Consider the following 25,974-nt stretch of genomic DNA (forward strand, 5'->3'; position numbering starts at 1 on the left):
TACCATCACAATGGCGCTGCCAGGCCCGCAGGGTACAGCGCAGTATCCTATCGGAGCACCCAATGAACACTCGCTGCACACAAAGATAATGGAGAAGTCCCTGGCCTTATTCTTTTACTGTTATCAGAGCGTGGTGCACTTACAGAGCGCTCTGTCTCTCCCTCCACTCCCCCTCAGCTCTCAGTTCCCTCTTTTTCTGTCCTTTTTACCTCTATCTGTCCACCCCTGCCCCCTCTGTCGATCTCACCCCCTGTCCTGTTTTTCCACCTTGTGGTGTGGAGACTGATTTGTGGGATACAAGGGGAGGAGGGTTAGCTTTATCCATCAAAGCTCCATCCTATCTGCTCTGGTTTCTTCTCTGTTCTATCCATGAGCCTATTCAGCCTATTGTGCAAGCAGTCATCACTGAGCATGCTTAAAAAATGGTGCAATGGCTGCCACAGCCAGCGTAGAAAAAAGGGGAGCAGAATAATAAAATAATAGTGAGATTTGTGTAGGTTTCTCCTTTTTTAAATTCCCTTAGCTCCATGAACAGAGGAAGCATTTGCATATTTGTTCATTTAATGTGGCGAGTGTCCAAGGGCTTGTAATGAGATAAAGCTCCCACCTTATCTGACCACTTTATTAACAAAAAAGAAAACAAGTGAGTGAGGGCAAAGCAGGTCAGTTGGGACGGCTCAGCTGAATCGCTGCTGTCTGGCGGAGGAGATAAGCCAGGCTGTCCCATACCAAACCAAATCACCACTCAGCAGCAGTCACCGGCTCCGCTCGCAGGCAGGATGAATGGGCTCTGCTGCTGCATCGAAGCCCAGGGGATAGCATTGTTTAACACTCTGGTGTCCCATAGTGGGGATCAATACACGATCAGACCTTGATTATATCCACACTTAATTAACCTCAGTATAAGGATAGACTTAGCGTGCCACAGGGTGCAGAGCCAAACAGATAAAGCGCTACTGTCTTTGAAAATGGAGCATGTTTTTGCACAAAAGTAAAGGATTTTGGCACAGCGTCATGCTGTGTGTAAGGATAAGTGTATGCGCTTACTGTATGTGAGTGTGTCTGACACTGTGTCTTTCTAGTGGTTACCTTGCCCTCTTCTTCAGCAAATTGTCACTTGTGTTACAATATTTCAATAGCAGCGTGTAGAAAAATACAAAAGCTGTGATTCGAAATGCCAGCTACAAAACATTAAAAACATGTTTATACATCGCAGCTGTCAAGGAACTGATGGAGACTATGTGCAATGAAATGCACATAAATTAATAATGAATCAATCAGGGAAATGCCACTGAACTGAGTGTCGCTCTTCTTCAGTCGAAACTCATGTGTCCTCACCGTCCTCCCAACAGCTGTAGGCTAACTGGTCTCCAGAGCCCAGTTTGATGCTGACCTCTCCTCAGATGAGGTGTCACAGTAGCAGGAAACAGAGAGGTGACATAACTAACACCCCATGACTGACAAATGGAGGTGACAGGAATTAACAAAGCCCATGAATGCTCCATGACAACAGCAATTAATGGATTATTCATTAATTTAACACATTCAAAATATAAGGAAGTACAGCTTGTGTGTGTGTGTGTGTGTGTGTGTGTGTGTGTGTGTGTGTGTGTGTGTGTGTGCCTGTGCCTGTGCCTGTGCCTGTGCCTGCTTGTTTGAGTATTAATTTGTTTGTGTATAATGCTTCTATCATGCACAGTGCTTAGGAGAATTAGGTGGCGCAGAGCTCCAGGCACCCTGCATAAGGGAAATACAGTGTGTGTTCAACAGCAGGCAGTATAGTAGACGTTACATAAGCTGAAAGCAACTGGAGGCTGGTGTGCTTCGCATCCACCTACCTGGAGGAAGCTTAGTGACTTTCTAGCTGCAGAATAAATTACATATACTGTTCAGTAATTCTTAGTTATGACAATACTGTGCAACTACACAGTCTTTGTTTTTAAGGAATAAGTATGATGATATACTGTACTGTTCTTAGGCTCAGTGTCCATATAGCATTTTTTTTTTTCTGGCAGACAAGCGCTGCAGGGCACAAAGGATACCCACGGCTTTCTGAAAAGTTGAGAGATTTTCAACTGGAAGTGCTCGGAGCAGCCACACATAAAAGCCGGAGCACCTTTTCTCTAGGTGGCCACATATGCTCTCTTCTCATTGGGAACAACTGACCCTTCACTAAGACCCACTCCTTGAAAACAGACTGGCCAATTATAGCGTAGCATTGGCCAGCTCCGACCGCAGCCCAGCAACAACACTGCCGTGCTCCATAAACTCATCATGCAGTCAGTCATACAATTGTATCAGATTTGCTTCATTTTTAGGCTGGTTTTGTGGATTCCAAGCTTAACGTTGTGCCTGGGGCTGCCATGTATTAAATATACTCGTTACCTGGAGAGATTGGAGAGAGATATACCTTTCTTCCCATTCCAAAACCAAAAGTAAACCCATAAAAGTGTAGGATTAGCTAGTTACGTAGCTATCCACAGCATGTGTAGCCTACTGAATGTATACACAAGGCACTTTCTCTTTTAAACGATCGTCACACGGTATAAAGACTTACCCTGCTCTACAGGAAGGGAACCAGGGAAACTTTGCCAATATCCAACCAAGTGCTTGTCATTGCAGTATGGGCAGATGAACTGTGTTCGGTTTTCCTGCGTGCCACCAGCTGCCAGACCGCCTCCACAACACAGCTGATTGAATATCAGCAAAATGTCCCTTTACTTTAATTGTCTTCTGTCTCAGTCACCGGTGATGTGGTGGTTTATGTTTATACAGCAATATGGTCCGGCTTTAGCTTCTAACTGTCTTTGTCTTTTTAACCTGTTTTTGCTGCTCAGTCAGTTTGACGTCCTGAATGTATCCTTTGAGCACATATTGTAGCCCCCTTGTCTGCTTGTCTCTGACATTGCCTTTTTGTTTTTCCAAAAATTTGATAATAGTTCTTCAGGGAGTGCAGTCAGTTACAGCGTGGGCTCCATGCTAACTCTAACAACAGCTTGACGGACCATCATGAGGGGGCTGGGCTTAGTGAAGGGTCAGTTGAAAATAGATGCTAGCACTCAGAAAAGACAAAAAAACCCATAAATGGACACTCAGTCTTATTGTTAACAAATCCCATGAAATCTCCATGTATTGCATGTTATCTATAGCCTCTATAAATTACACCTCTGGACCACAGAGCCAAAAACTATTAAAATCACATCAGTGTGCTACTGTATGCCGCTGCACTGGGTGACATGTTTCCTTCATTACCATGAACCTGGGCACTGTAATTTATTTTACTTAATTTAGTCAATTCCACAGACACCATCTTGTTGCCTTAAATACTCACTAGAGCAGCTTACTTGTATTAATCTGAAGTTAAAAATAGTCCCCGACAAATGCACTATTTTTTCATGTTTGACAGGTATTTGCTCAAAACTACAGTGTCCACCTTCTTGAAGAAACCATTAAGCCCTTTTAGGTATTGTAACTTACTCTTAAAGCTTTATGTCTTAGCCTGAGTAGTTGGAGTGGACTAACACCTCTTTTTTGGTCTTTCCATGGAATTTGTTGAGACTATCAATTTGAAAACTTGTGACCAGTCTGTAAAGATGATGTCCATGTGCAGGTTTAAATGCTGAATTTGGGATGTACTCCATTAAACATAAAGGTGCTCCATCTATAGCATAGCATAGTTAGACCAAATACGTGTCCTGAATCTGCAGTATCTCATCAGATAACTGGACATTGTTTCAGAAAAGGGGCTCTCTAAATACCCTTCAGAGATCCACATCAAAAAGCAAACACGGTGTTCCTGGGTGGCTTTGTTGTAATGCAGAATGTATCTGTCTGCGTCAATGTTGAGGGAGAAATGTTCCACTAAATCTCCCTCACAAGCCTTTGTGCTCCAACCGGGCACAATCAGCTGCAGCCAAATTCCATGAGCTGTATAGCCAAGCTTTAAACCCTTTTCTGGTAGCTGATCCTCTACAGTAATTCAAGCTGATGCGATTAAAAAATGTCTTTTTATGCGTCTTCTTACCTCTAAGACCTTTCATCAGACCAACTGTGCATCTGTTACAAGGTTACCTCCCTTCCTTCATGTCTGTGTGACTCTTTCCCCTCCGAAGCCATTCTCCACCAAATCATTGTTAGCTACCGGATCTTTTATCTGGCAGAACTGAATTAATATAGTTGATGGGACAAACATTGTCAATCTGCCGGAAGAATGGAGCTGACTGAATTCAATCTCTGCAGACAATACCAGGGGAAAGGCACTCGGAGACAGTGCCACTTTGCTGAAAGTCTTCTGTTCTGGCGAGGTTATTGGCCTCGACAAAGGGGTGATGCAGAGTTTGCCCTCATTAATGCCAAAGTGCCCCTCCAATCTTGGAGTAGAGTTTTTCTGTAGCTGCTCTTTCTGTCTCCTGACACTTATTTGGCTTATTCTCTGAATACTTTTGGAAAAACTACTTTTCCATTGACTCTAGTGTTATCAATGTGCAATATTTCTACAGTCAAACTCATGACTTTCCCTTCTTTATGGCTTGTAGGTTTTGTCAAAGCCGTTTTATTGAAGATTTACAGTGTATGTACCTACTTTGACATTGTCTTCTGACTTTTCTCTGACCAGATGCTCTGAATGTATACTGTGTTAATTGTTGTATTGCAATTAGCTTATTATTTCTTGTCAATTAGGCTATGTATAAATGGGGTGGGCATTTGTAATATGTTAAAGTTAAATTGTCCTTTAAATCATAACAGGTTGATTCAACAATAAATTTAAATGATGTGCTTTTTGAAAATGTATATATAACTAGTTTAAAAGCCAGTTAAAAAGATGTAGAGGGGAAAGGGGATGGAAATATTTGGGTAAAGATTTTGTAATGGAAGTGTATAAATTTGTGATTTGGGTTGGTTGCTAACATAGCTCTTTTAACCTAGATGAAACATCTGCGTGCTAGTCCACTTATTTTCAATTAATATAGGCCTAATTTGTTGGCTAAAATAAAATAAAATGAGTGAAGTTTGTTCAAATAATGTTTTAGTAAATATTGTTTTTTTTTAAATATACAAAACGTTTTAAATATAAAAACCTTGTGCAGTTGTATAGCTCCAGCATTAAGTATGAACATTTAACCTTTGACCTTACAGATTGTAACCACTGAAATGTCTCTTTAAACTTTAAAGGCAACAATGATAACGAACGCCTGGCGATTGCTAGACAGCGAATCCCATACCGACTTGGTCGAGTAGTTGACGAATGGCTACTCGACAAAGGTAAAATCACTGATTAAAATTTCAAATAAAATAATTTGATCATAACCAAGTTGTAGCAGTATTTTGTAAATAATAAACCTAAAAAATAAATGTTCAGTAAAACTTTAAAAATAAAATGATTTGAACAGTTAAATTTAGTTTGTAGTGTTTCATACTTTTCATAATAATGTATTTATTTTATAGATGTTAGCTGTTTTAATACGTGTTTATTGTCAACTTAAGGTTAAAGGGACTGTAAATATGAATCTAAATCCACTTACTGAAGTAATATCAGCATTGTTAAAATGTCTATAAATTACCGTAGCATTTTGCTGTAAACATCTAAATGATAAATTTAAAAGTTCTTGTTCAGTCATTCATTAGTTGCTAAGTGTTATTTGAAACACTTTTGAAACAGATACAGTACATCTACAGTACAGTACAGTACTTAGTGTCATTTGATCTGTTCTGATTAAACTCATAGCTGATAAATAGAGTGCAATATGAATTGGCATCAGAATTCTGAGTCCCTTTAACAGACATTGTAAATATGTATAGGGCATTAGATCAAGGAACTGTAATATAAAACAAACTAAGTGCATGCTTTGTTTTTTATAGTTCAATAACTAATTCATATTTTTCACTTAAAATGTGAAATAAGCCCTATCATTTTTCTGTTTGTTTGTTTGTTTGTTTGTTTGTTTTCTGTTTTGCCTTATGAGAGTGCTGTCATAAAATACTTTTGGGTTTTCCATGTGCCCAACCATATCTGTTCTAAGTTTAATTTTCCTTGGTTGCTTTTGCTAAAAGGATGAATAGTTTCAGATTTCCTGAAGTGTGCCCTGCTTCCTGTGAGATTGCACACAAGAAAAGTCCAATTCTCACAGCCTCTTGCCAATTTTGCAGTTGTTTTTTTTCCTTCTGCTTGCTGTATACCAAGTTTGTAAATCCTAAAATTTGAAGGAAAATATGGAAGATAACCTAAGCAAAGCATAATAAGAATATATGCTTTTAGCTTTGCTAGACAAATGTCTTATGTTTGTCTTATTTACCAGGCAATTTCCTGCAAACAAAGTGTCCCTTTATATTACTTTCAAGATTGTGTTATCTTTTCAATCAGTTTATTGCATTCCCATAACATTAATACTTCTGATTAATCTTTCTCCTTGTTATTTTTAGATTAGATTGCCCTTTTAGCAAAGCTGCATTGATTTTCTAAATCCTGTGTTTTTATTTTACATGTTTTTTTTCCCTTTTCATAGGCATCTCATCATTATTACTGCAATAAATTACCAGGGTTTGCCTCTACAACCCGTAATTTATTGGTCTCATTAGCCACTGGGCAAATAATCTGTCTTTCTGTCTTTTTTTTTTTTCCTGTTCAGTTTAAGTGGCTAAGTCCACAGTTCAACATTCTTGTATATATGTAACATTGTTTTCCCACAGGGCGGCAGCTCACAATCTTCAACAGCCAAACCACTATACAGATTGGGGGCTGGGAGCGAGACCGGAGTCGATCCTTTCAGGGCCAGCTTTCGGGCCTCTACTATAATGGCTTAAAGGTGTTCAACATGGCCGCCGAGGGGGATCCCAACATTAAGATCCAAGGCAGCGTGCGCCTTGTGGGGGAGTCGCCCTCCTCTATCACTCCCCAATCCAGCACCACAGCCAATCGCTCAGAGACATCGACGTCCATCATGGAAATCACCACCACTACGGCGTCCAGCAGGCGAGTCAAACAGACGACACCACGAGAGCCTCAGCAGGTAAGATCATCTTTAAGATGACGCTCTTCTAAGTGACTTTCACTCATGTCATTATTGTCTCAGCGTGACGTTAAGCACATCATGGATTATTATATTACATGTCATCATTATGCTCTTACATAGTGGAACGTTTGCTGTACTTAATTGTGTCACGCCATTCTTCTCCTTGAATCCTCTGGCCTAAAAACTGAAGGGAAAAACGTGCATTGTTCCACCATTGGGAGCAGCACCACAGGCACACTGTTGAGCGTTTCTCCCCGTGCAATCAGATGTGGCACAGTGTGTGTGTGTGTTTGTGTGTATTAGAGTGATAACCATCACAGGGGTCCTCCATCATCTTTATCTGTCCTGCATGAGCGCCGCAGCATCTGCAGGAGCATATTACTTCTCAAATGTCACGAAGTGTGACTAAACAATGCAACACAATACGTATGTCCTATCAAATGAAATGGCGATCAGACCATCCTCCTGTAGTCCTCGCCAAGAACAGAAGACATAAACACACTATAAAAGATTAATCATTATGCCATTTAGAAATGTCTTTGTCTATCAGTATCAAATCCTTAATCCTAGTGTAGCTGCTAAGTCCTGGAGGTTCTCAACATGTAAATGTGAATTTAAGAGTTTTCTTTATTTACCTGCTTCAATGCATCGGGAATTAGCTTGCAACAAACATGCTGAGAGAACTCAATTACGACCTAGGAATACCTGAGCCCTGAACAGAAGATGGGATTGACTCATTTAGGTCACAAAGCAGAATAGTTTCAGTGTTTTTTATTACAACAAAGAGAACAGTCAGAATGTAGGGTATTGCTTCACGTATTGTTGGTACAGAACAAAAGCAGAAGCTCCATGGCCCACAAGAAAGTCTGTGCAAACAAACCTGAAAGCAACCTCATTGATAACTAAGAAACGTGCTTTAATTGTCATGGGGCCAAAGCTGCTCTGTGTTAGCATTCATATTCATAGTATTTGTTTAAATGATGGATATGTGACATTATATGAATCTTTCAACAATGATAGGGAGTGATATGTAATTAAAACCGTAAAGATACTGAGAGTTATTCATACAAAGTTAAAATGTGTGTCAGAATTTCAAATATTCAGTGAAGTAGTTGCAGGGAAAGCATCCATAGTGGCTTAAACCAAGCCTAGCCGTATACTTAAGTGACCCTTTAATCAGGGCTTAATCAGCTTTTACAAATATAGTTAAAAATCATTTTGGATTTAACTCATTTTGGATTAATCGGATTGGGTAAAGGAAGATTATAGAATCTCCTGGAGGGGGTGGCTTTGACTTCATGTTTAAAAAATATACACACACTCAAAATTATTTGATTGTAATTCGTTTTAGGCAGATTGTTAAACGTTTTCTGCCTTTACAGTTTCACTGAGACAACAGTTAATGCACACACGTCTCAGGCCATTTCAAGGATTTTCGAGAGAGAAAAATGTTTCACTGCATTGGAAGTGCAGTGCTCTGTTGATTAGTTTCGTTGTTCAGGAGTAAGTTGTTCTTTATACCCATTTAAATATTTATTTCCACATTGTTGCTTCTGAATTAAATGAAAGCATAAAAAAGCCTTGAATGTTGATGTTTCTATGAGGCCAGGCTTGAACTTTTATATAGAGCTTTTTAAAAAGCTCGACTTTATTCAAAGCAAAACAAAATGTCAAGTTTTTCTTTCAATTAAGGAGACTGTTGAGCCTCCAGCTCATATAATGAAATGACAAACTCCCACAGATAATTCGCACCTAGTTTTCAGCTAAGCATCAGTAAAGACCTCACATTACTGGCCGTCCCCTACCTCTCTCTCTCTGACCGGCTTAACAGTTTGTGTAAGGGTCTGCAGTTGCTGACAAATAATACAATCATAAATATTGATCCAGTGAAATGGCTTTCTCTCAGACTCAGCATGGTTCCTGAACCGTTGCAGGAGCATGTAATGCAGGCGAAATATCACACAATAGACTATAATTATATCCCAGCTCCATGTGGTGTTATAAATTGCCACCAAGGAACCAAGAGATTGGCAGAAAGGAACCGGCTTGATAAGATGGATGCCTGCCTTTTTCAGGCATTTTCATCTGGAGAGAAATAAAGTGATATAAATGACCGTGACAATTTAGAAATGCAGTGTATTACAGATATTTATTAATTTACATACAGCATGTTTTCTGCTTTAGATATGATCTCCTGTCTGGATATCTGGTATTATTCCCTTATGCTAACCAGATTCTGCTCGAATAGTTAAATCAATAACAGTTTACCGTGTTGCAATTATGTGTACAGCTACTGGTCTTGATATAAGCAGCAGTGTAAAGCCCTTTCCCACTGGACAAAAACATCACAGACACCCACTAACATCTAGCTTTTGTCTGCAGTGGGAAAGGTTACAATCCGCATTCATTCCTGGGACAAACTCTGCAGTAGTCATGGGTATTTATCGGCTCCAGCTCCAATCAGCTCAGATTGGCGTTGACGGCAACAAGTCACCCAGGCAGACCTGCTAATTTTTGTCCCTTTTTTGGCACGATGCAATGCCACAAATTTCATTTGCCTACATCCAAGCAGCACGCAAACATCATTCAAAATTAGTCCACACTAAGTTTGAAATGGAGACTGAATAAGTAACAACTGACTATCATCCAAGTAAAATGTTCTGTAAATAGTTTTCTAATAAATCATAAATACAGCAACTTCTAACCAACCCATATCAGTTCAGGTTTAAATAACAACTTCTGGTTAGGTCCCACCTATTCCCAGTTTAAACTCCACCCACGACTGGTTTAATTCCCAGTCATTCCAAGTACAGATAAGGATGTGGATAAATGAATTGACGGAACATTTACACAGATACAGATTATGGTGTCCTTGCTCGTCGCCACTGCTTTCTGCTGTTTACTAACCTTTTGTCCAGTGCATTGATGAAGAACATGACACTTCAGTAAAAAGACAGGAAGGCATACAGGTCTACTGCAGAGCCTTGTTCGAAGTTCTGGTGTACTGGCAATGTGAAATTAGTCTTTTGTTTTTAGCAGGTTTCCCTGCATTGACGAAACCTGCATCTATGCACTAATTTTGGTGGATTAAGAGTTAAATATATAGTTTCATCTTAAAGTTGTTGTTTTTTTCTTTCCTGGACTTGTCTTGTGCCTATTGTTTTCAAAGTGTTAAGTGTATCAGTGATGCTGTAGGCAGGTTAGAGGTGATACTGTGGGTTTTTGTTTTGTTTTGTTTTTTATTCATTTAACTTTTTTTTTTTTGCTAAATTAATTTAGAGATGTTGTACTGTCAACTTGTGTTGCATTGCAAGCTCACCTTTAAAGTGGCATAAAGGCTTGGAAAAATCAGAATAGTCAAGGCTAACTGTGTTGGTTTAGGTGTTATCTAATGCTTTCATACAGAAAGAAAGGTCATTGGATTAAAGAGTGGCTCTGTGATGTAGGTGGAGAGATGAATGAGGCATGCAGAAACGTGTGCATTGGGAGATGTCAATGCGTTCAGTTTGATTCAACGTGACGACCTTCCCATGGAGAGCTCCCGCGGTAGGACATTACTGTCTCAGGACACTACCCTTAGAAAGACATCGTGTCTGGGCTCTGTAAAAAGAGATGGTGCATTCACTGTCCTTTCCCCTGAATAGTCAGCATTTTAATCATTGTCCAGCTGTTCCGTCTCCACTCTGATGGCAAATGCAATTCAGTGAATGCTTTTATATCCTGAGAGCCTTAAATTACTGGGACATGTACTTTTTTAGTACGCTGGCCCCAGTGGAGACGGAATGGCTAACAATGGCGGTGGCAGTATCAGCCTCTGACCACGGAAGCTCGGTAAAAATGGTGCTCCTGATAATGTAGATCAGGCTGTCAAAGACTGTCATTCAATCAAGAATATTAAGGAAAATAGAGCTTTTATAGGCCTGTCTAGCAATGACAGGTAATGGTCAGGCCCTGTGGTAATAACTCAACACACATAAATCCAATTCAGTCAACTAGTTTAAGTACAATTTGCTTTCAACATCATTATTAAAAGAACCTATAATCTTTTTTAACAATAGATCACAAAGCTGTGCAATGTGAAAGGCAGCTCTACTGTACCTGCCCAGTATTAAACAACGATTAGCAACTGTGACTAGATTGATAAACAGCTAAAGTCAGCAGCGCTGCCAAATATTTCCCTCAGATGTTGGTGGAGACCAAAACAGAGCTAAAATTAAAGTGAATACTGGACTTACATACAAGAAAAAGCCAGAAACACATAACAGAATGTGGGCATAATTACAAGAAGAATTTGATCAAATCCTTCTCTCAAAAGTGAGCTTGACTCCAGAGAATACTAGTGAATACTAAGCAACACGAAGATTTAAAAATATACAGAGCTGAAGAGGACTCTTTGCCTCCATGTTCACTGTGTTGCCAGTTCAGAGTTCATTTGGAAGTGTTAAACTCACTTTAACACCTTACCCATGATATTGCTCTGCTAGCCAATAGGCCATGCAGGCTAATGCTAATGTGCAGTTTTCTATGAAGTGCGGGTCAGCTAATTGCCCTCCAAAAAAAAAAATTATTGAATAAATGTATCCATACACCCCTGAGTGCAGTATGAGTTATTATGAATATTTCAAGGTTTTGCAAACAGAGAAAAGAGGGATTTTGATTTAAAAAAACCATAAAGATATATTTGACAGAAACCAAGGCATAACTGAACAACACAGAAAGCAAACTTGGAAAATGTGTTTTTCCTTCACTGTATCTTTAACAGATTATCAGTAACTGGTGTCTACAGGGTTGCAGTGGTGAAAGAAAATGAAACAGAGCTTGATATAATAATCTTAGTAATCAGTTTGCTTATGAGTACACAAAATCCCTAGACTCTGATATCTTATTATGCTTGATACATGCCTTCAATATAAAAATAAATTTGCAGCCAACGCTGATGTCTTGCTGTGCACACATGGTCAAAACACCAGCACAATTAAATCTTTCAGACAGTGACACTGGCTCTGTAGATTTAGGGTATGTCTCCTTGCACTAGCCCACATATCTCCTAGAGGGTAAAGTCAGTGCTAATCATCATTAGTGTAATGATTTTGAAGGGTCTGTGGGGACTGTGACTTCTCAGGTGCCCTATCAAAAGTTCTCCAAGTGCTCGGCTGGGGTTATATTGTTATTGAATACTGTGGGCCTTGGCTTATGGGTAACATTACATTAATGTCATTCTTCTCAAACCACTGGGTGTCCACTCAGGCTTTATTAATAAAGAATATTATCATCTTAGAGCACACTGGTCTAATCAGGGAGAAATGCACCACGGGAAAAAAGCTGATGTGTCAGAAATGTTATTTTAAAAGTGATTAGAATTCCCCCTTTGCTTAAGGGATAATTGGATTGATTCAATTCGAGGATTTACAACCCACTCATATACTGAGATAGTAAATAACAGTGGGACCTAGCCTGGAAGTTACCTTTATTTTGATCATATCTTGAGATTTCCTGACTAAGAGAGTCTACTCTTGGCTTTTTCATGTCAAATATTCTCTGTGGTGGCTTTTCTCTGCTGTGTGCTTCCTGCCCTATGCGGGGGAGGTAGCTTACTGTATGGGCCTGACTGTCGTGCCTTAATGAAGTGTCTGCTCCCTGTAGCGGTGCCTGGTCACATCCAATTAAACCACAATGCACTTGTGTATGCATTCGCAAACAATGGACCAGCTACTGTACACACACACACCAAGAAGTGCAACTCACTTTCTCTGGTCCACTGATATGTTTTTGGATTATTTCCCACCTTTGCTTCATTTATTTATTGTTATGGGAAATTAGTGCTTCCCTCAAGTAAACTTTCTTTTTGTGCTAATTGGCAATGAATTTGAGATTTACAATACAGTACCCAAACTGCCAACCCACACACTTCTAATGGCAACACTAGCTGCCAGTGGTCAGGCACTATCAGCATTACAGTGACCTAGCTCTTGTTAAACTGTCTCCATCGACCTCAAGCAAACATTTCAATCAGTTTTAATTTGTGTGATAGCTCAGTCAAAAGTTGGGGAAACAGACATTGTACTCTTTTATATAGTATCATTGTATCATTGTAATACCTGCATTAAATTGGAAATAGACACGTTTTTAGCTTTAATGTACCATTATGGAATAAATGTTGATAGCACAATGTAATGGCTAATAGAATAATGACACCATCTGCGTTTAGATTGGTTCCCTCTAAACACTGCTTTCACAATGTAATTCTGTCTGCCACCGGGTGCGAGCTCCTGGGAAAATGAAGGCTGTCTGGCGATCCAGTCAGGCTGGCAGCCTGGCAGCATTTTTTATCTGCTTTCATGTCTCAATTATGGACTAAATTATTGAGTAAAAATGCTTTTGTCCTGTGTTCTTGGTCGTAGCTACTCTAAGGAAAACAGAAAGCGACCGGTTTGTCTTGCGCCAACAATAATACCACTTGAATACCACTAGGGGGGGAAAGTTGTTTGTTTCCAATTTAAATACCAAATACACAGAAGCCAAAGCCGAAATAAAAACATGTTGTGTGTTTCAGTTTTTAAAAGAGCTGGTGGACAAAATGAAAGAAGATGTCAAGCTGAAGAAAGATAGCATTCAACACCAGATGATGCTTAATCAAAACCACTCAAGAATAAGAGATGGAGCCCTATGTAGCTGTTACTGCACCCTCCCAGCCAAAAAAAAAAAGAAAAAAGAAAAGACGAAAGCCTGCTATCTGGGTGAGCCATTGAGAGCTCTCGACAGTGATGGATCCTCACCTGCACTGCTCTGTATTATCAACCCTGGCCAGCACACATACAGTATATAAATCTCACAAGCGGTCATAGTGTGAGGCTGCCATCCACCAGCACTGCTGTCTGCAGGAACATCAGCTAAAGTTGGGATTGGCTCGAGCATCATAGAGACACAAGGACAGAAAACTTCAGGAGACAAATGTTAGGTTGTACGATTACAGTATGCAGTAGATACAGTTATGTTACAAAACTGTGGTCATGTATTATATAGAACACAAAATGTGGTGTATGTTTCATATTAGTATTTAACGTTAACTTAGCAGTTTTTTTTCCTCAGTCAGTGTTCGCTTTTCACAATATTCACTCTAAAATTAATTATTTCCATTTTATAATATAATTAGTAACTGCACAATAAAAGCCCAAGCCACCATTGTAGGATTTTTAAATTGGTTTTTAATATAGTGATTCTGCTATGGATTGCTTATTTCTTCCTTTCTGATGTTTGCATTACAATAATTTAGTTGCATCTTTTATGAATGTTTAATAGTTACAAAAATGTAGACTAAAACCAGACTACAGCCATTATATGATCTCTGTGAGACTGTTAGTACGTGGATGCAGCAGTGCTTTGACATAAATGCTAACATGCCAACATTTACAATGCTGACATGCGAATGCTTAGCAGGTAATAGCTACAGTAATTGCAGTAAAGACAAACTATAATGCAAATTGATAGGACTGTTGTATTTGTTGTAGGTATTTGGTCACAAACCAAAGTTTCGGAAACAAGCCATTCTCCCGAAGAAGTTAAAACTTTGACCTGCTGGTGGCGCCAACTGAAAAGTCAAAGGATCATAAAAGTCTGTAGGATTTCTACTCTTCTCAAAACAAGACAACTCTCACTTTTTCAGAGGTATCAGAGGCACTGTCTTGTATTCAGGCCAATGTGATATGTCTTAAACACAAGTAATATTTGACCTCATCTGACATTTCATGCTTGCCAGGTTTCTTTCATAACCTTTTTTTTTTTGCAGAATATATTTCTGTTTTATAGCTTGTTGCTGGTGGAAATTCAAGAAATGCAGATTATAGCCTGTCCCTGGGGAGTAAGAATGGCCACTATGTCAAATCGTTGCCACCAAATAGCCAATTGGCCCCACTATTTCTGAATTAACCCTAGGTGAGGTAGGTGTAATGGTCGTTCAGGGGAAGTGAGGAACATTCAAAACACATTGTGTGGGCCATTTCATTTGCACTCACGGCACACGGTTCAGTTCCGGCTGAACTGCCTTGTAGTGGCTGTGTTTGTCTTGGTCCCTGAGACGAGGGGCAGAAACCTGGCCTCTCTATAATTCACAGGGATAATCAAAGATTTGACATGCTGCACTGCTACACCTTCAGTGCAGTGTTTGGGTAGCCTCCCTCGCTGGCTCTTACAAATACACTGTAATAAACTTAGTGTCACAGTAATCCTGTGGTGAAAAATCTTCTGCAACTTAGTATCCAATAACTGCTCAGTCTGCAGCTTCTCTTCTTTTATAATCATCCATGCACTATGTCTCTTTATTGTATCTGGTACTACCTTTAGGCAATGTTGTGATTGTCTTGATACTGGTAGGGATTATTGTTTTACAAGCTAAGGCTGCAGTAAGTCTGCACAGCCTAGATTTAATACTAATCCTGCATGCATCAATACTCAGACCTGAGACTTATCTCGGGTATTAAGCACTCCTCAGGCAACTACGCACATGCAGTGCAGGTTCTTTAATTGTGCTACATGATCTGATACTTGGATATGAGCTTAAGGATGATTCGGTCTTCATTTATTTTTAGATCTACTGTTACATTTTGATATTGCATCTTTAGGATGAATTTGAATAAGATCAAGTCTCCATCAAAACCAAATCTCTGAAAACATCATCTAAATAAAAGAACAATCCTGCATCTTTATATTCTAGTTCTAGCCAGTATTATTAAGTCAAACTCATATAGATGTACAGTAGACAGCTATGAAAAGCTAGTTTTCACTACATAGAGCCTGTTTGAATTATGATCAGACTTATTGGCACCACTGAAATGAGTTGTAATGCAGGTCACATTTCACTTGCACTACACTTCATTTGTAGCTCTTTTCCACTGCAGGACGTTAATGACTTGTAACCTGGAGCTTCCCATAACCTGAACCTAAAAGATGCTCTGTAGTCTAGCTTCCAAGTTATGCCTTGTTTTACAAAGAAAGTTTCTGATTATGTGTTGAAAGGCAACGCTGAGACCAATGTCATCATTTTAATGCTCAGTTTGGTAGACAAGTGCAATTCATTTGTGACACTGGCAATAGAAAAGTGACGCCTCTGCATATTTTCTTTTACATTTACATGTGATGACTTTTAAATGTCAGTATTGTTGTTAATTGAAATGACCCGCCTGTAGCAGGATGTTGACAGAATGGAGGTAAAAGAGAGACCAGCTCCCTTCCCACTGACCAGCTCTCCACAGTCAGAAGCGTCCCTCGGGACAGGTCAGTGCCCTGCAGGATACACTGGCAGCTGCCAGTACAGCTCTCTCTCTGCTCCATACTGTCAAACCAAGTGGCTTCTTCGTTCTCTTCTGAATAAGAAGACACAGTAGTGGTGCAATCATTTCCAAGTTTTTTTTCTTAAAAAGAAAAGAAAAAATAGAGAGTGAGCACTGGTTGCGCTGCCCAACAATTTACTGAAAAAAAAATGACACTACAGGAAATGTTGCACAATTTTAAGAGTACCAATGATACTCAAATGTTACTCAGTAATGTAATTAAGCAAGCAAGGTACCATCAAACAGTCTGCATGGATAAATGTGTAACTTCTTTACCCCCAGACTTGAATTTAAAGGAGCTATGTGTAAGAAATCTAAAGCAAATAGTCGTAAAATCCTCCTAATATGTCACAGAGACTAAGGAATAATGTTAATATAACATACTGACCTCACCGGCAACAATAGTACAGCCAGAATATTCGCATTAAAAAAAAAAAAAAATTACGGTCTGCAAATCGTGTTTATGTTTTGAATTTGTGTTTTGGCCTGTTGCGCCACCCACCGCCACGCAGTCAATAGAGTCTCCGCATCAGTTACAGTTACGACTGAGCTACAATGGCTGATGGTGCGACTAAACCCAAATGACCTCGTTATGATGTTTTCCAAAAACACCAAGACAAAACTCGAGGCAAAGCGAGGCTCTATATAGGAGATGCTTTTGAACGGTGGAGACAGGTAAGCTTTAGCCTAAGTTGGCTAACTAGCATCATAGCTAGACGGGGATGGACATTTCGAATACTTTCAACATTTTCGATCGATTCGATCGATTCCCGACTGATTTTATTGAGAAACAAACGTTAGCAGCACGGCAAGCAGCAGCAGTGTCCCAGTACATAGCATTAGCAGGCGGCTCCTCCTGCGCTGTATCCCGGCAGCAGCGTTAGCAGCAGAGAAGCCGGGCTTGCTTGAACGGTCTGCTGGAAAACCGAAGATCAAGGACGCGGCGCCGTGGCCCTGCCACAGCAGCCGCCCATGGGCAAACAAATCAGTCTCCAGCGCGCCGCTGTCCAGCAACCTCGAATCTGTAGGGGAGGGGGGGCGGACACGACTCGCAGCAGTATTTTGAATTTGAGTGCAGTAACTGTTTTGGCCACATTCTTATATACAGCGCCTTTAAGTTCAGACTTTTACCCCCAAAACAAAAACAGAACCTGTGTCCAGAGGTGTTATCAGACTAGAGGAGCTTTTTCATACTTCTAAGAAACTAGTTTTAATTACCTGTCTTTTTGTTGTGTCTGCAACACAAGAACAAGGAACGATCATAGTTATTAGAATGTTGTTTAGAGGGGCTTTTTAGCTCCCATTTCAGATCAGCTACTCTCGCAGCACAAGAGGAACTATGAGTGACATAAACATACAGTGATTGGTCACACAGGCCAATGCAGCACCGGCAACTGCTGTTTTTAAAAACCTGTTAGCCGTGCAACAGACAACATAAGACGTACAGTAAGCAGCTCATAATGAAAAGAAATCGAAGAAAACACAGTTGGACTGACAGTGAAGTTCAGGCTTTAATGAGCGAAAGAAAGTGGAAAGACAAAGCGATTTCGACTCCTCAAGAAAGTTACATTGCCATACCAACCCTTGGCCAACTTACAGTATGTTTCAGAGGTCCTATTGGTGGTAGAAATGCAAACAAAGAAAAAGGCCTTGAAGGTATTTAGTTCTTGAAGGAGCTCTCCAGTTCCTCTCAGGGAGTCCACTAAACTGTTTGATCCAAAAACACCTAATGGCTACACCTTAACTTACAGGTTGTAGAGTCTGTGATAGCGAGCCTACATTACTAACTTGCATACACTTCCTGTTGCCTGTTATTGCACAAGATTAGCCATTTTGTTTTTGTCTGTCTTCTCTAACAGCAAGATGGTCATCACTTTCTTTACATTTAATTTTACCAAGGTATGAAACACATTAAACAGATTGCTCACAAAAGTGCAGTAAGTTGTTTTTGATTGATGGGCATATAGTCAATTAGTCAAAAGGCACTTTTCTCGTCAACTAATGGAAAAAAGGCAGGCATTTAACAGGAAAGCAAGAATGGTATTCTGAGTAGCTGGCAGTTAAAATTAATGTTCCTGCTATTTTTATTGCAGGATAAAAAGCATAGGTTTACTTTATTTGTTCATTTCATGGCATTAGGATTTGTACCCATCTGTGTTTGTGCTGGTGTCAGCCATGTGATCATGGCTCATATACACACAGCTCTCACTGCTGAGTTTCATGATGGATAGTTGTGTTTTTTCAGGTGGCTTTTATTGCTTTTTGCTTTTATTGGAAAGTCATAGAGACAGATGAAAGATACCAGGCTGTTGAGGGTAAATGGTATGTAATTTGGCCTCCGGTGAACTCGGATAATGGTTAAATGAAGTGCTGCCCATCTCCAACAGATGTGAAAATGACCTTATGAAAAAAGTGAAATGATTGTTTTGAAAAGGCCTAAAGTATTAGGGACATCCTGATATTAAACCATTCCTCATTTCTTTTTCTTCTCCTTATTTTAAATTCTGCCCTTGTGTGATTGGTACATATTTGATAAGACAAATATTTTTGCTTGGAATCACTTCATTAGTGTTAGTGATGAAACATTTTGTTCTTTTACTTTGAAAGTCTGATTTAGTTTGGGGGAAAAAAACATGAAATGGTGAAATATTTTTCATCTAAGAGACTCTCCTCTGAAGAATTACTGACCATTCATCAAAGTTAGCACTTCTTTCACAATTACCTTCAAGATCATCCGGCCCCTACTTTATTATTCCACATAATAACACAATCAAATCAGATATAATCGGAGCCAGTTTTGTAACTGATAATTGTAAAGTGTAATTCCTGCACTGAGTGGAGCTAAATGGGAAATTACTGATTTGCAGAGATGATTGTATATGCTATCTTCTATCTAGTCTCCTTTTTGTTTGAAAAGGAATTGCTCGTCACATTCAAACTAAGTGAATCTGTTTCTTCAGCAGATCATCCAGACACAGATCTTACTGTTAGATTAAAACTAGACATCCTTTGTTTCAGTTTCTACCTCTGTGTGCTCACCAATTAAAAAACAGTCATGTGCACAGCAAACTGAGAGGTTACCAAGGAAACACACAACATTTCACATAGAGTTGCAGCAGTATGCTCACTTCCAGATATTCAGCGGTATGAAATTGACAGTTATCATCTACTGTATTGGGAAAAAAATGCACTCAGAAGGAGAGTCTCACTCTTGTTTTATTTATTTTTAAAAGATAGACCTTTAAGCATACTTACATAGAATAGTTTCAAGTTTAATTTCCATTAAACACAAAAAAACCATCTGTTTTCTTTCCTTAAAGGCTTATTGTAAGTGATTGTAATAATAATTGTCTATAATACTTACGTAATACCGTATACGTGATATTTTCTGAGACCATGAAAATCTCATACTGTTGCAACCCTAGTTCCACATTAACAGAGAGAAGTATTCAGTCGTCTCAATTCATTCAGGGGAGTAAACCTAACTGTCTCATTGACTTAAAAACATACTGCAGTGTTTAGCCTGAGTGTCAGTGCCCTGTGAGGTTGTGGTGCCTTCAATTATTCACAAAAAGAAAACATCCTCAGGATAAGATTTCCCCTGCAATGCAGATGTATAGGATTGACCATCATGCTTCAGAGATACAGTAAGCTTGAGAGAGAAAAAAAAACAGCAATGGATATCAAATGGCTCCCCTCACTGACAGGTGCACTATTGATTTTTTTCCTCTGGTTTTATTATATTAATTGTCATATATTCCCTTATGAAAAGGCCTAGTGTCACCACATATCCAGGTTGAATAAACTGGAAGCTCATTGGGGATAATTCAGTGGCTGCACGGGTAAAAATCATTAGATGAGAGCAAACCAGTTGAAATGCAGGATATGTAGATAGAAAGCTCTCCTGTGCAGCACTTGTGTGTCTGTCTGACCTCCCCACCTTGCCCCTAAAGTGAGGTGTGTTGCCGAAGGTGGTCCTGGTGTGCGCTGCCCCAGGCCCCGGTCATGGGTTTGTGCCCACCCAGTGCTGACAGATGGCAAAGAAGGTAACGCTGTAGACCCACGGTGGCCCCAGGCCCGCGGCATTCACTCCCAGCGACAGACCATATCCATCATCTCAGCCTCACCAGGGGCCATTGTGGAAGCTGCCCTTCAACATAGTGTTGTGCACATAGTGTCCATGTGACTCGCTGATCCAGTCCACCTTGGCAGGGGTGGACACACACATGCCAGTGTGCGTTCACATGATTTGATGAATGTTTGCATGTTCTGATTGCTGGCAGCAGACGGGCTTGTATGCAGCAGGTATATGATCTGAACATTAGCCAGCTGAGGCCCCAGGACGCCTTGTCTTCTTTTGGTGCTTTATTTCTGATTTGTTTTAAGGGTTTCTAAAATTGTTCCAGCCAAGTACATCATCCGCGCTGCCATTATTAAGATAGTCAACAAAGAAGCATCTTTGTTGTTGCAGGTTTCACACTACTGGCAGCATAACAGAGGACTACAGATTGTCCCGCTAAGTCTGTTTGGATGACAAAAATGAAACCTACGCAGTGTGAATGTTGTCTCTGTTGTTTTATAAAGTGTTGGATTGTGCGTGGAGGAGATTCTGACACTGACAGCTTTACAGCATGTTTTATAGACCATATTGTTGTCTCTCAGGACAGTTGCTGTTATGATTTGTAGAAACACAAAATAGTCCAGGGCCAACTGTTGAACATAAGATACAATTTGTCCTACAGTGCATTGCTCCCACCTGCAAGATTCTGCGATCAGCTGCTTTATACATCACATTCACGAACACGAGCTCTGTGCCAACTGCTCATTGAGCTGTGCTGAGCACTCTCAATTTTTAAAAGTGATTTTTCTCAAAAGCGGATAGAAAGTGTCAGACACAAACTTACCCATGCATCTAAAAGCTTATTTATTTATCATACAAGCAATTCCAGTCAAATTATTCCCATTTCATCCTCATCCAAACAGAAATCAAACTCTTGTTTTATCGTGAGATAAAAGCCATAATTTATCCCTTCAGTTGTAGAAAACAAAATTATTTAGTTGCAAAGAATTAGTAAACTAGAGGATCTTGACTCGTGGCGCGTAAATCTGTTTATCTATCAAATTTTCTTTAACTAAACTTTCATACTAATTGGTAATTGTGAAAAAGAAAAAAGATGGGTCGTTCTGTTCAGGGAACAGCTATCATCAGCTAATGTTGAACACCACATCGAGTATTATAAAGGCGGGTTTAGGGATGGGGGAGAGGATAATATAAAGTAATATCATTACCAGCTAGATTAAATTAAGGTAAAACAAATTCCAGGAGGTACAGAAATGAAATAAAGGCATCCGCATGCCAGCAAATAAAGCCTCTTAGTTTCTTAGGCAGGTGGACAAGAGAAAGAGTAATGGAGAAATGGCCTTGGGAAGGGACTATAACTCGATCAAGCCAACAAGTGCTTACAATTTAAATCTAAATGTATTTAATGAATAGCAGGCCTTTTTTGGGAAATATAGTCTTTCTGCTAAGAGTTAGATTCACTTCTCATGTATGTGCGGTCGATATGAAGCCACAGCCAGCAGCCGCATTAGCTTACCTTAGCACAAGGAGTGGAAACAGACAACCTTGATCTACTCAGTGGTAACAAACATCTGAAACTCACCTATTAACATGTTTACTTCTTAGTTTAATCCATACTAGAGATGCACCGATCCAGCTTTTTCAGTTTCAATACCGATACCCGATACCGATCCAATACCATGGTTGACCTAAAAAGCTTTCCTAAGATAAAATGAAACAAGATGAAACAGATTAATGCAATGATGAACTATTTATTTTTAACAAAAATTGTGCAACAGCAGTCGAAATAGTGTGAAATACCTCCACACAACAGATTCTCTCCTTCACTCCATGACATATGACGCAGCTCGCGTCGCAAAAGATTTAAAGGGAAAGGAACGCCTCAGGTATAGGTTGCATTTTCTGATACCCGATTCATCTATTTCGATGATATCGAGGCTGATATTCGATCCAGATATCGGATCGGTGCATCCCTAATCTATACGAAACCCTGAGTGTAAAGATGACACGTACAAAGGATTCTGGGGTTGCCAGACATCCAAATGTTTTTCACACAAGCCTCCGGTAAAGAAGAATCCAAAAAAGGTGAAAATTCTTAATGAATTAAAATCATAAGCAACCGTCAGTCAGGCAGCAGCAAAATTATATCAAAACATCTGTTTACAAACTCTCACACAACTTGTGCAGTATAATCCAAGTTGCATTTATCCAGTCGTATGCTCAGTACTTCCAAAGCAGACAGCCCTTTGCGGCAGGAAACTGAACAGAAAGTGAAACATATCTATGCTTTCTTCAAGCCAGGCTCCATCGACAGAAACACTAATTATATCTAGCTGAACACGGGAGCTGCTGGTCTACACTACTCTAACTACTCGTCTCAAACACCACATTTCTTTTCTCCATTTTTGGATTCTTCGTTTACTGGAGGCATGCGAGATTCCCCACAAATTCAACACAACATGGTGTAAGTAATTGATGTTCAAATGGTCATTTGGGGCTAAGGTGTTTTTTTAAATCTTAAATATGTATATTATCCCAAACTAAAATGTATTCCTTTAAAGCTACGCAAGCTAAATGAAAAATTAAATTAACTTTTTGCAAGTCCAAAGCTGAATGACAAGTCAGAAGGAAAAGAAGGTTAAATAAAAACAGTATCTATAAATAAAAAAGCAGGTCCAGTCAGAAACTGAACAGTCCGGCATTACAACACTGCCACAGGGATGGATTAGTCATAAAAAAAAAAATCAATTTTGCTTTCAAGACTCTGTAAATGTTATCAATTTAGATTTTCAGTTATTAAGATGGTTTTACTTCTTGATTCAAACCCTGAGTTTTATTTCTGTTTCTTTTGTTTCATCTCTACTGAACGAGCGCATCGCTCATTAGTTTGTAGCCCTTTGTGAATGACACATCCAGACCTGCAGGACAGGAATCTGATTATGATGACGCTCTGTGGGAGCTACAGGCGACCTGGTCTGCTGTTGTAGGGCAAAGCTTCTCTTCCTCTTTCCTCATGTCATGTTTTTGCAAACGTTACACTTGGGAATTAGGCCCACGTACATTCATCTCGGCAGTGATGGCATCTATATTAGGATGACAAATTTGTTCCTGTCACCTGATGAGGGACTGGGACTGCATGTCAAGACGCAGGTAAAGTCAGGAAGACAGTGATTTGTGGCCACGCTGCATATCTCTTCCTCTCCCGCTCCCTCTTTTCTCAAAACACACGCAGACACATGCTTAGATTTGTCATCTATTTTTAGATTTTGAGGGAAAGGAGCACGAAAATGAAGAATTACGTAGTCACTTTGGATTGAACCGAACAATTCCCCCCCAAAATGACAAGTGTTTGTATGTTAGCATTTAGATGGAAAGTGCCATGATTACAAGCCATTCTCTGGTAATTGTTATTCCTCCCTCACTCCCTGGCTTATCCTTAGTGTATGATATTCCTCCAGGGCAGTTCTCTGCTCTCAGGCCAGATTACTACCAAGGCGAGCTACAGACGCACACAGAGCTCCAGATTCGATTTCAGATAACGAAAATATCAGGGCATCCAGAGGGGAAAATGCTTCAATGCAGACAGATTTCATTTATCTGAGAAGTGTGAATGCAGGGATAAGGGGGTGGGACAAAGTCGTCCATGTAATATACTTCTATGGAGCGGTGTTTATGCATAGGCAAGAGAGAGAAGAAATGAGAGAACAAGGGGGGGGGGGCGTAGGAGGTAGATGGAGGCAGATAGTGTTATGAATTTCATATTAAGATTTTATCATTTAGAGCATGTAGCTAACAGAAGGCATCCAGCCTTCTCCTGTGTAATCTGCTCGAAGCTGTATCCTACATGGCAGCCGCACAATGTGCACTCTTTCTGCACTGCGAGGTGACTACAGGCACTCGTCCATATTGTGTGCACATTATTGATGTATCCTCAGTAATAAATAATAAGGACCGCGCTTAATTAGAAATCAAAATATCAACTGTTTGTCATTCGTCGCACAGAATGTCTCGAGTTGTATATGTGGGGATGAATTAGGCAACAGTCACACATGGTTCACTCTGAGTCAGCGACTGACATGGTGATGGTGTGACGCAGGCGCTGACTGGGAAATGGACTGTGTTTCCTCCCACGCAGCCAGGCAACTTTTCCTGGTTACCTTGGCGCCAGAGCCATATCACACACTGTGCTAAGTGCTGAAATTTGCATTAAGGCCACGCGGATGACTGTTCCTGGAAAATAAGTTGAACGGGGTCCTGAGGGGGACTTGGGAAACATCTACAAAGCAGAGCAGCAGTGCCTTGAAGCCGCCACATTAAAAGGAGTCCTCACACAGCAGTGTTCTCAAGTCCCCAAGAGGGAACGCCTTTAATGAGGGCACAGGCATGTGTACATTTTGAAGCAGCTCTGTATTTACCTCATATCCATATCTTCTTGTACAGTGCACCTCTACACTTCTACGTTAGCCCCGACCTGTCCCTTTGTAATGCTCTCTCAAATGCAGCCTTTCATTTTATGCAGCTGGAGCTTTTCTGTGACCAAGCTAGCAACTGACCTGTCCCAGCTCACTCGTTCCCAAGCCTCATTGTTAGACACAGAAGCTGCTGGTTTTATTGTGTGCTGTTTGACTTTACCTCCACAATGAGACATTCATTGACACACTGTAACATTACAAACAACCTTTACACACATAATGAAACCCAATGCTGTTTTGCAAACATACACATTAACAAACTTCCTCGACAGATTAAATACACCAGACTGTTAAACAACAAACAACAACAACTAAATGTCACTAGTCGGCTCGGGCATGTGTGTGTTTTCTGTGTGAAACTATGCTGGTATGTTTCCACGCTGCGCGCTGTGGGTGTACCAGGTGTGTGAAGCTGCCTCCCAGCACCTTGTTAGACCGTCTGTGGTGCGGTGACTTAAGCCTCGAGGAAGATGTATAGCAAGACAGGAACATGTGGGTACCAGGGGATGAGATGGAGAGCCTCCGACCATTCTTTTTTTAATGACACACTGATACTCTGCCTGAGGTCCAGTTGCAGCAACAGCTGCTTCGTTTTAAATAAAGCAAAGCCTTTCTCCCAAAAGGGACTGTGTCTCATAACTTAGCAAGTGAAAACAGCTGTCCACCACGGCCAGTTTTACATTACGGCACATACACAAGCAGTCAAAAGAGTGAGAAGAAGATACCAATTACTCTGAGTTAATTGCCTTTGAGAAATGCCAGCATCTTTTTTTGCATTCATTTTTTGAATTCTCAGGTGCTCTGAAGAATCACACTGCCTACTGAATGTACTCAGTGGCCTGCAGGTAATTACTGACAGCTTTGAACAATAAAGGTAGTTGTGTGACCTCATGTTTTGATATCCCTTAGATTGAAGTAGTTGGAGTCATAAAAGTTGGGGTTGTTTTTGAGGGAAACGGTTTTGTTTATCATAAAATTATGACTAGGCAGTATAGTTTCAATGCCATAAAATGGGCTTATACTAACAAGCAATTTCTAGTTGGGTTTTAAAAGCAGTTTATCTCAACCGTGCCTGATATTTTCCC

General features: G+C 40.1%; 1 protein-coding gene across 19 annotated transcripts in view; it reads left to right on the forward strand.

The window, feature by feature from the left end:
- Positions 1–25,974, forward strand: part of LOC125903859 (neurexin-1a) — a 403,149-nt gene that overhangs the window by 353,400 nt on the left and 23,775 nt on the right. For 13 of the 19 annotated variants that reach the window (XM_049601023.1, XM_049601022.1, XM_049601027.1 and 10 more), the window contains 2 exons: positions 5,173–5,262; positions 6,688–7,007. In XM_049601023.1, coding sequence (XP_049456980.1) covers positions 5,173–5,262; positions 6,688–7,007 — 410 coding nt within the window. The remainder of the gene's footprint in view (positions 1–5,172; positions 5,263–6,687; positions 7,008–25,974) is intronic. The other 6 variants (XM_049601032.1, XM_049601041.1, XM_049601033.1 and 3 more) reach the window with 1 other exon arrangement.

The sequence above is a fragment of the Epinephelus fuscoguttatus genome, linkage group LG16, assembly GCF_011397635.1.
Source record: "Epinephelus fuscoguttatus linkage group LG16, E.fuscoguttatus.final_Chr_v1".
Classification (NCBI taxonomy): Eukaryota; Metazoa; Chordata; class Actinopteri; order Perciformes; family Serranidae; genus Epinephelus; species Epinephelus fuscoguttatus.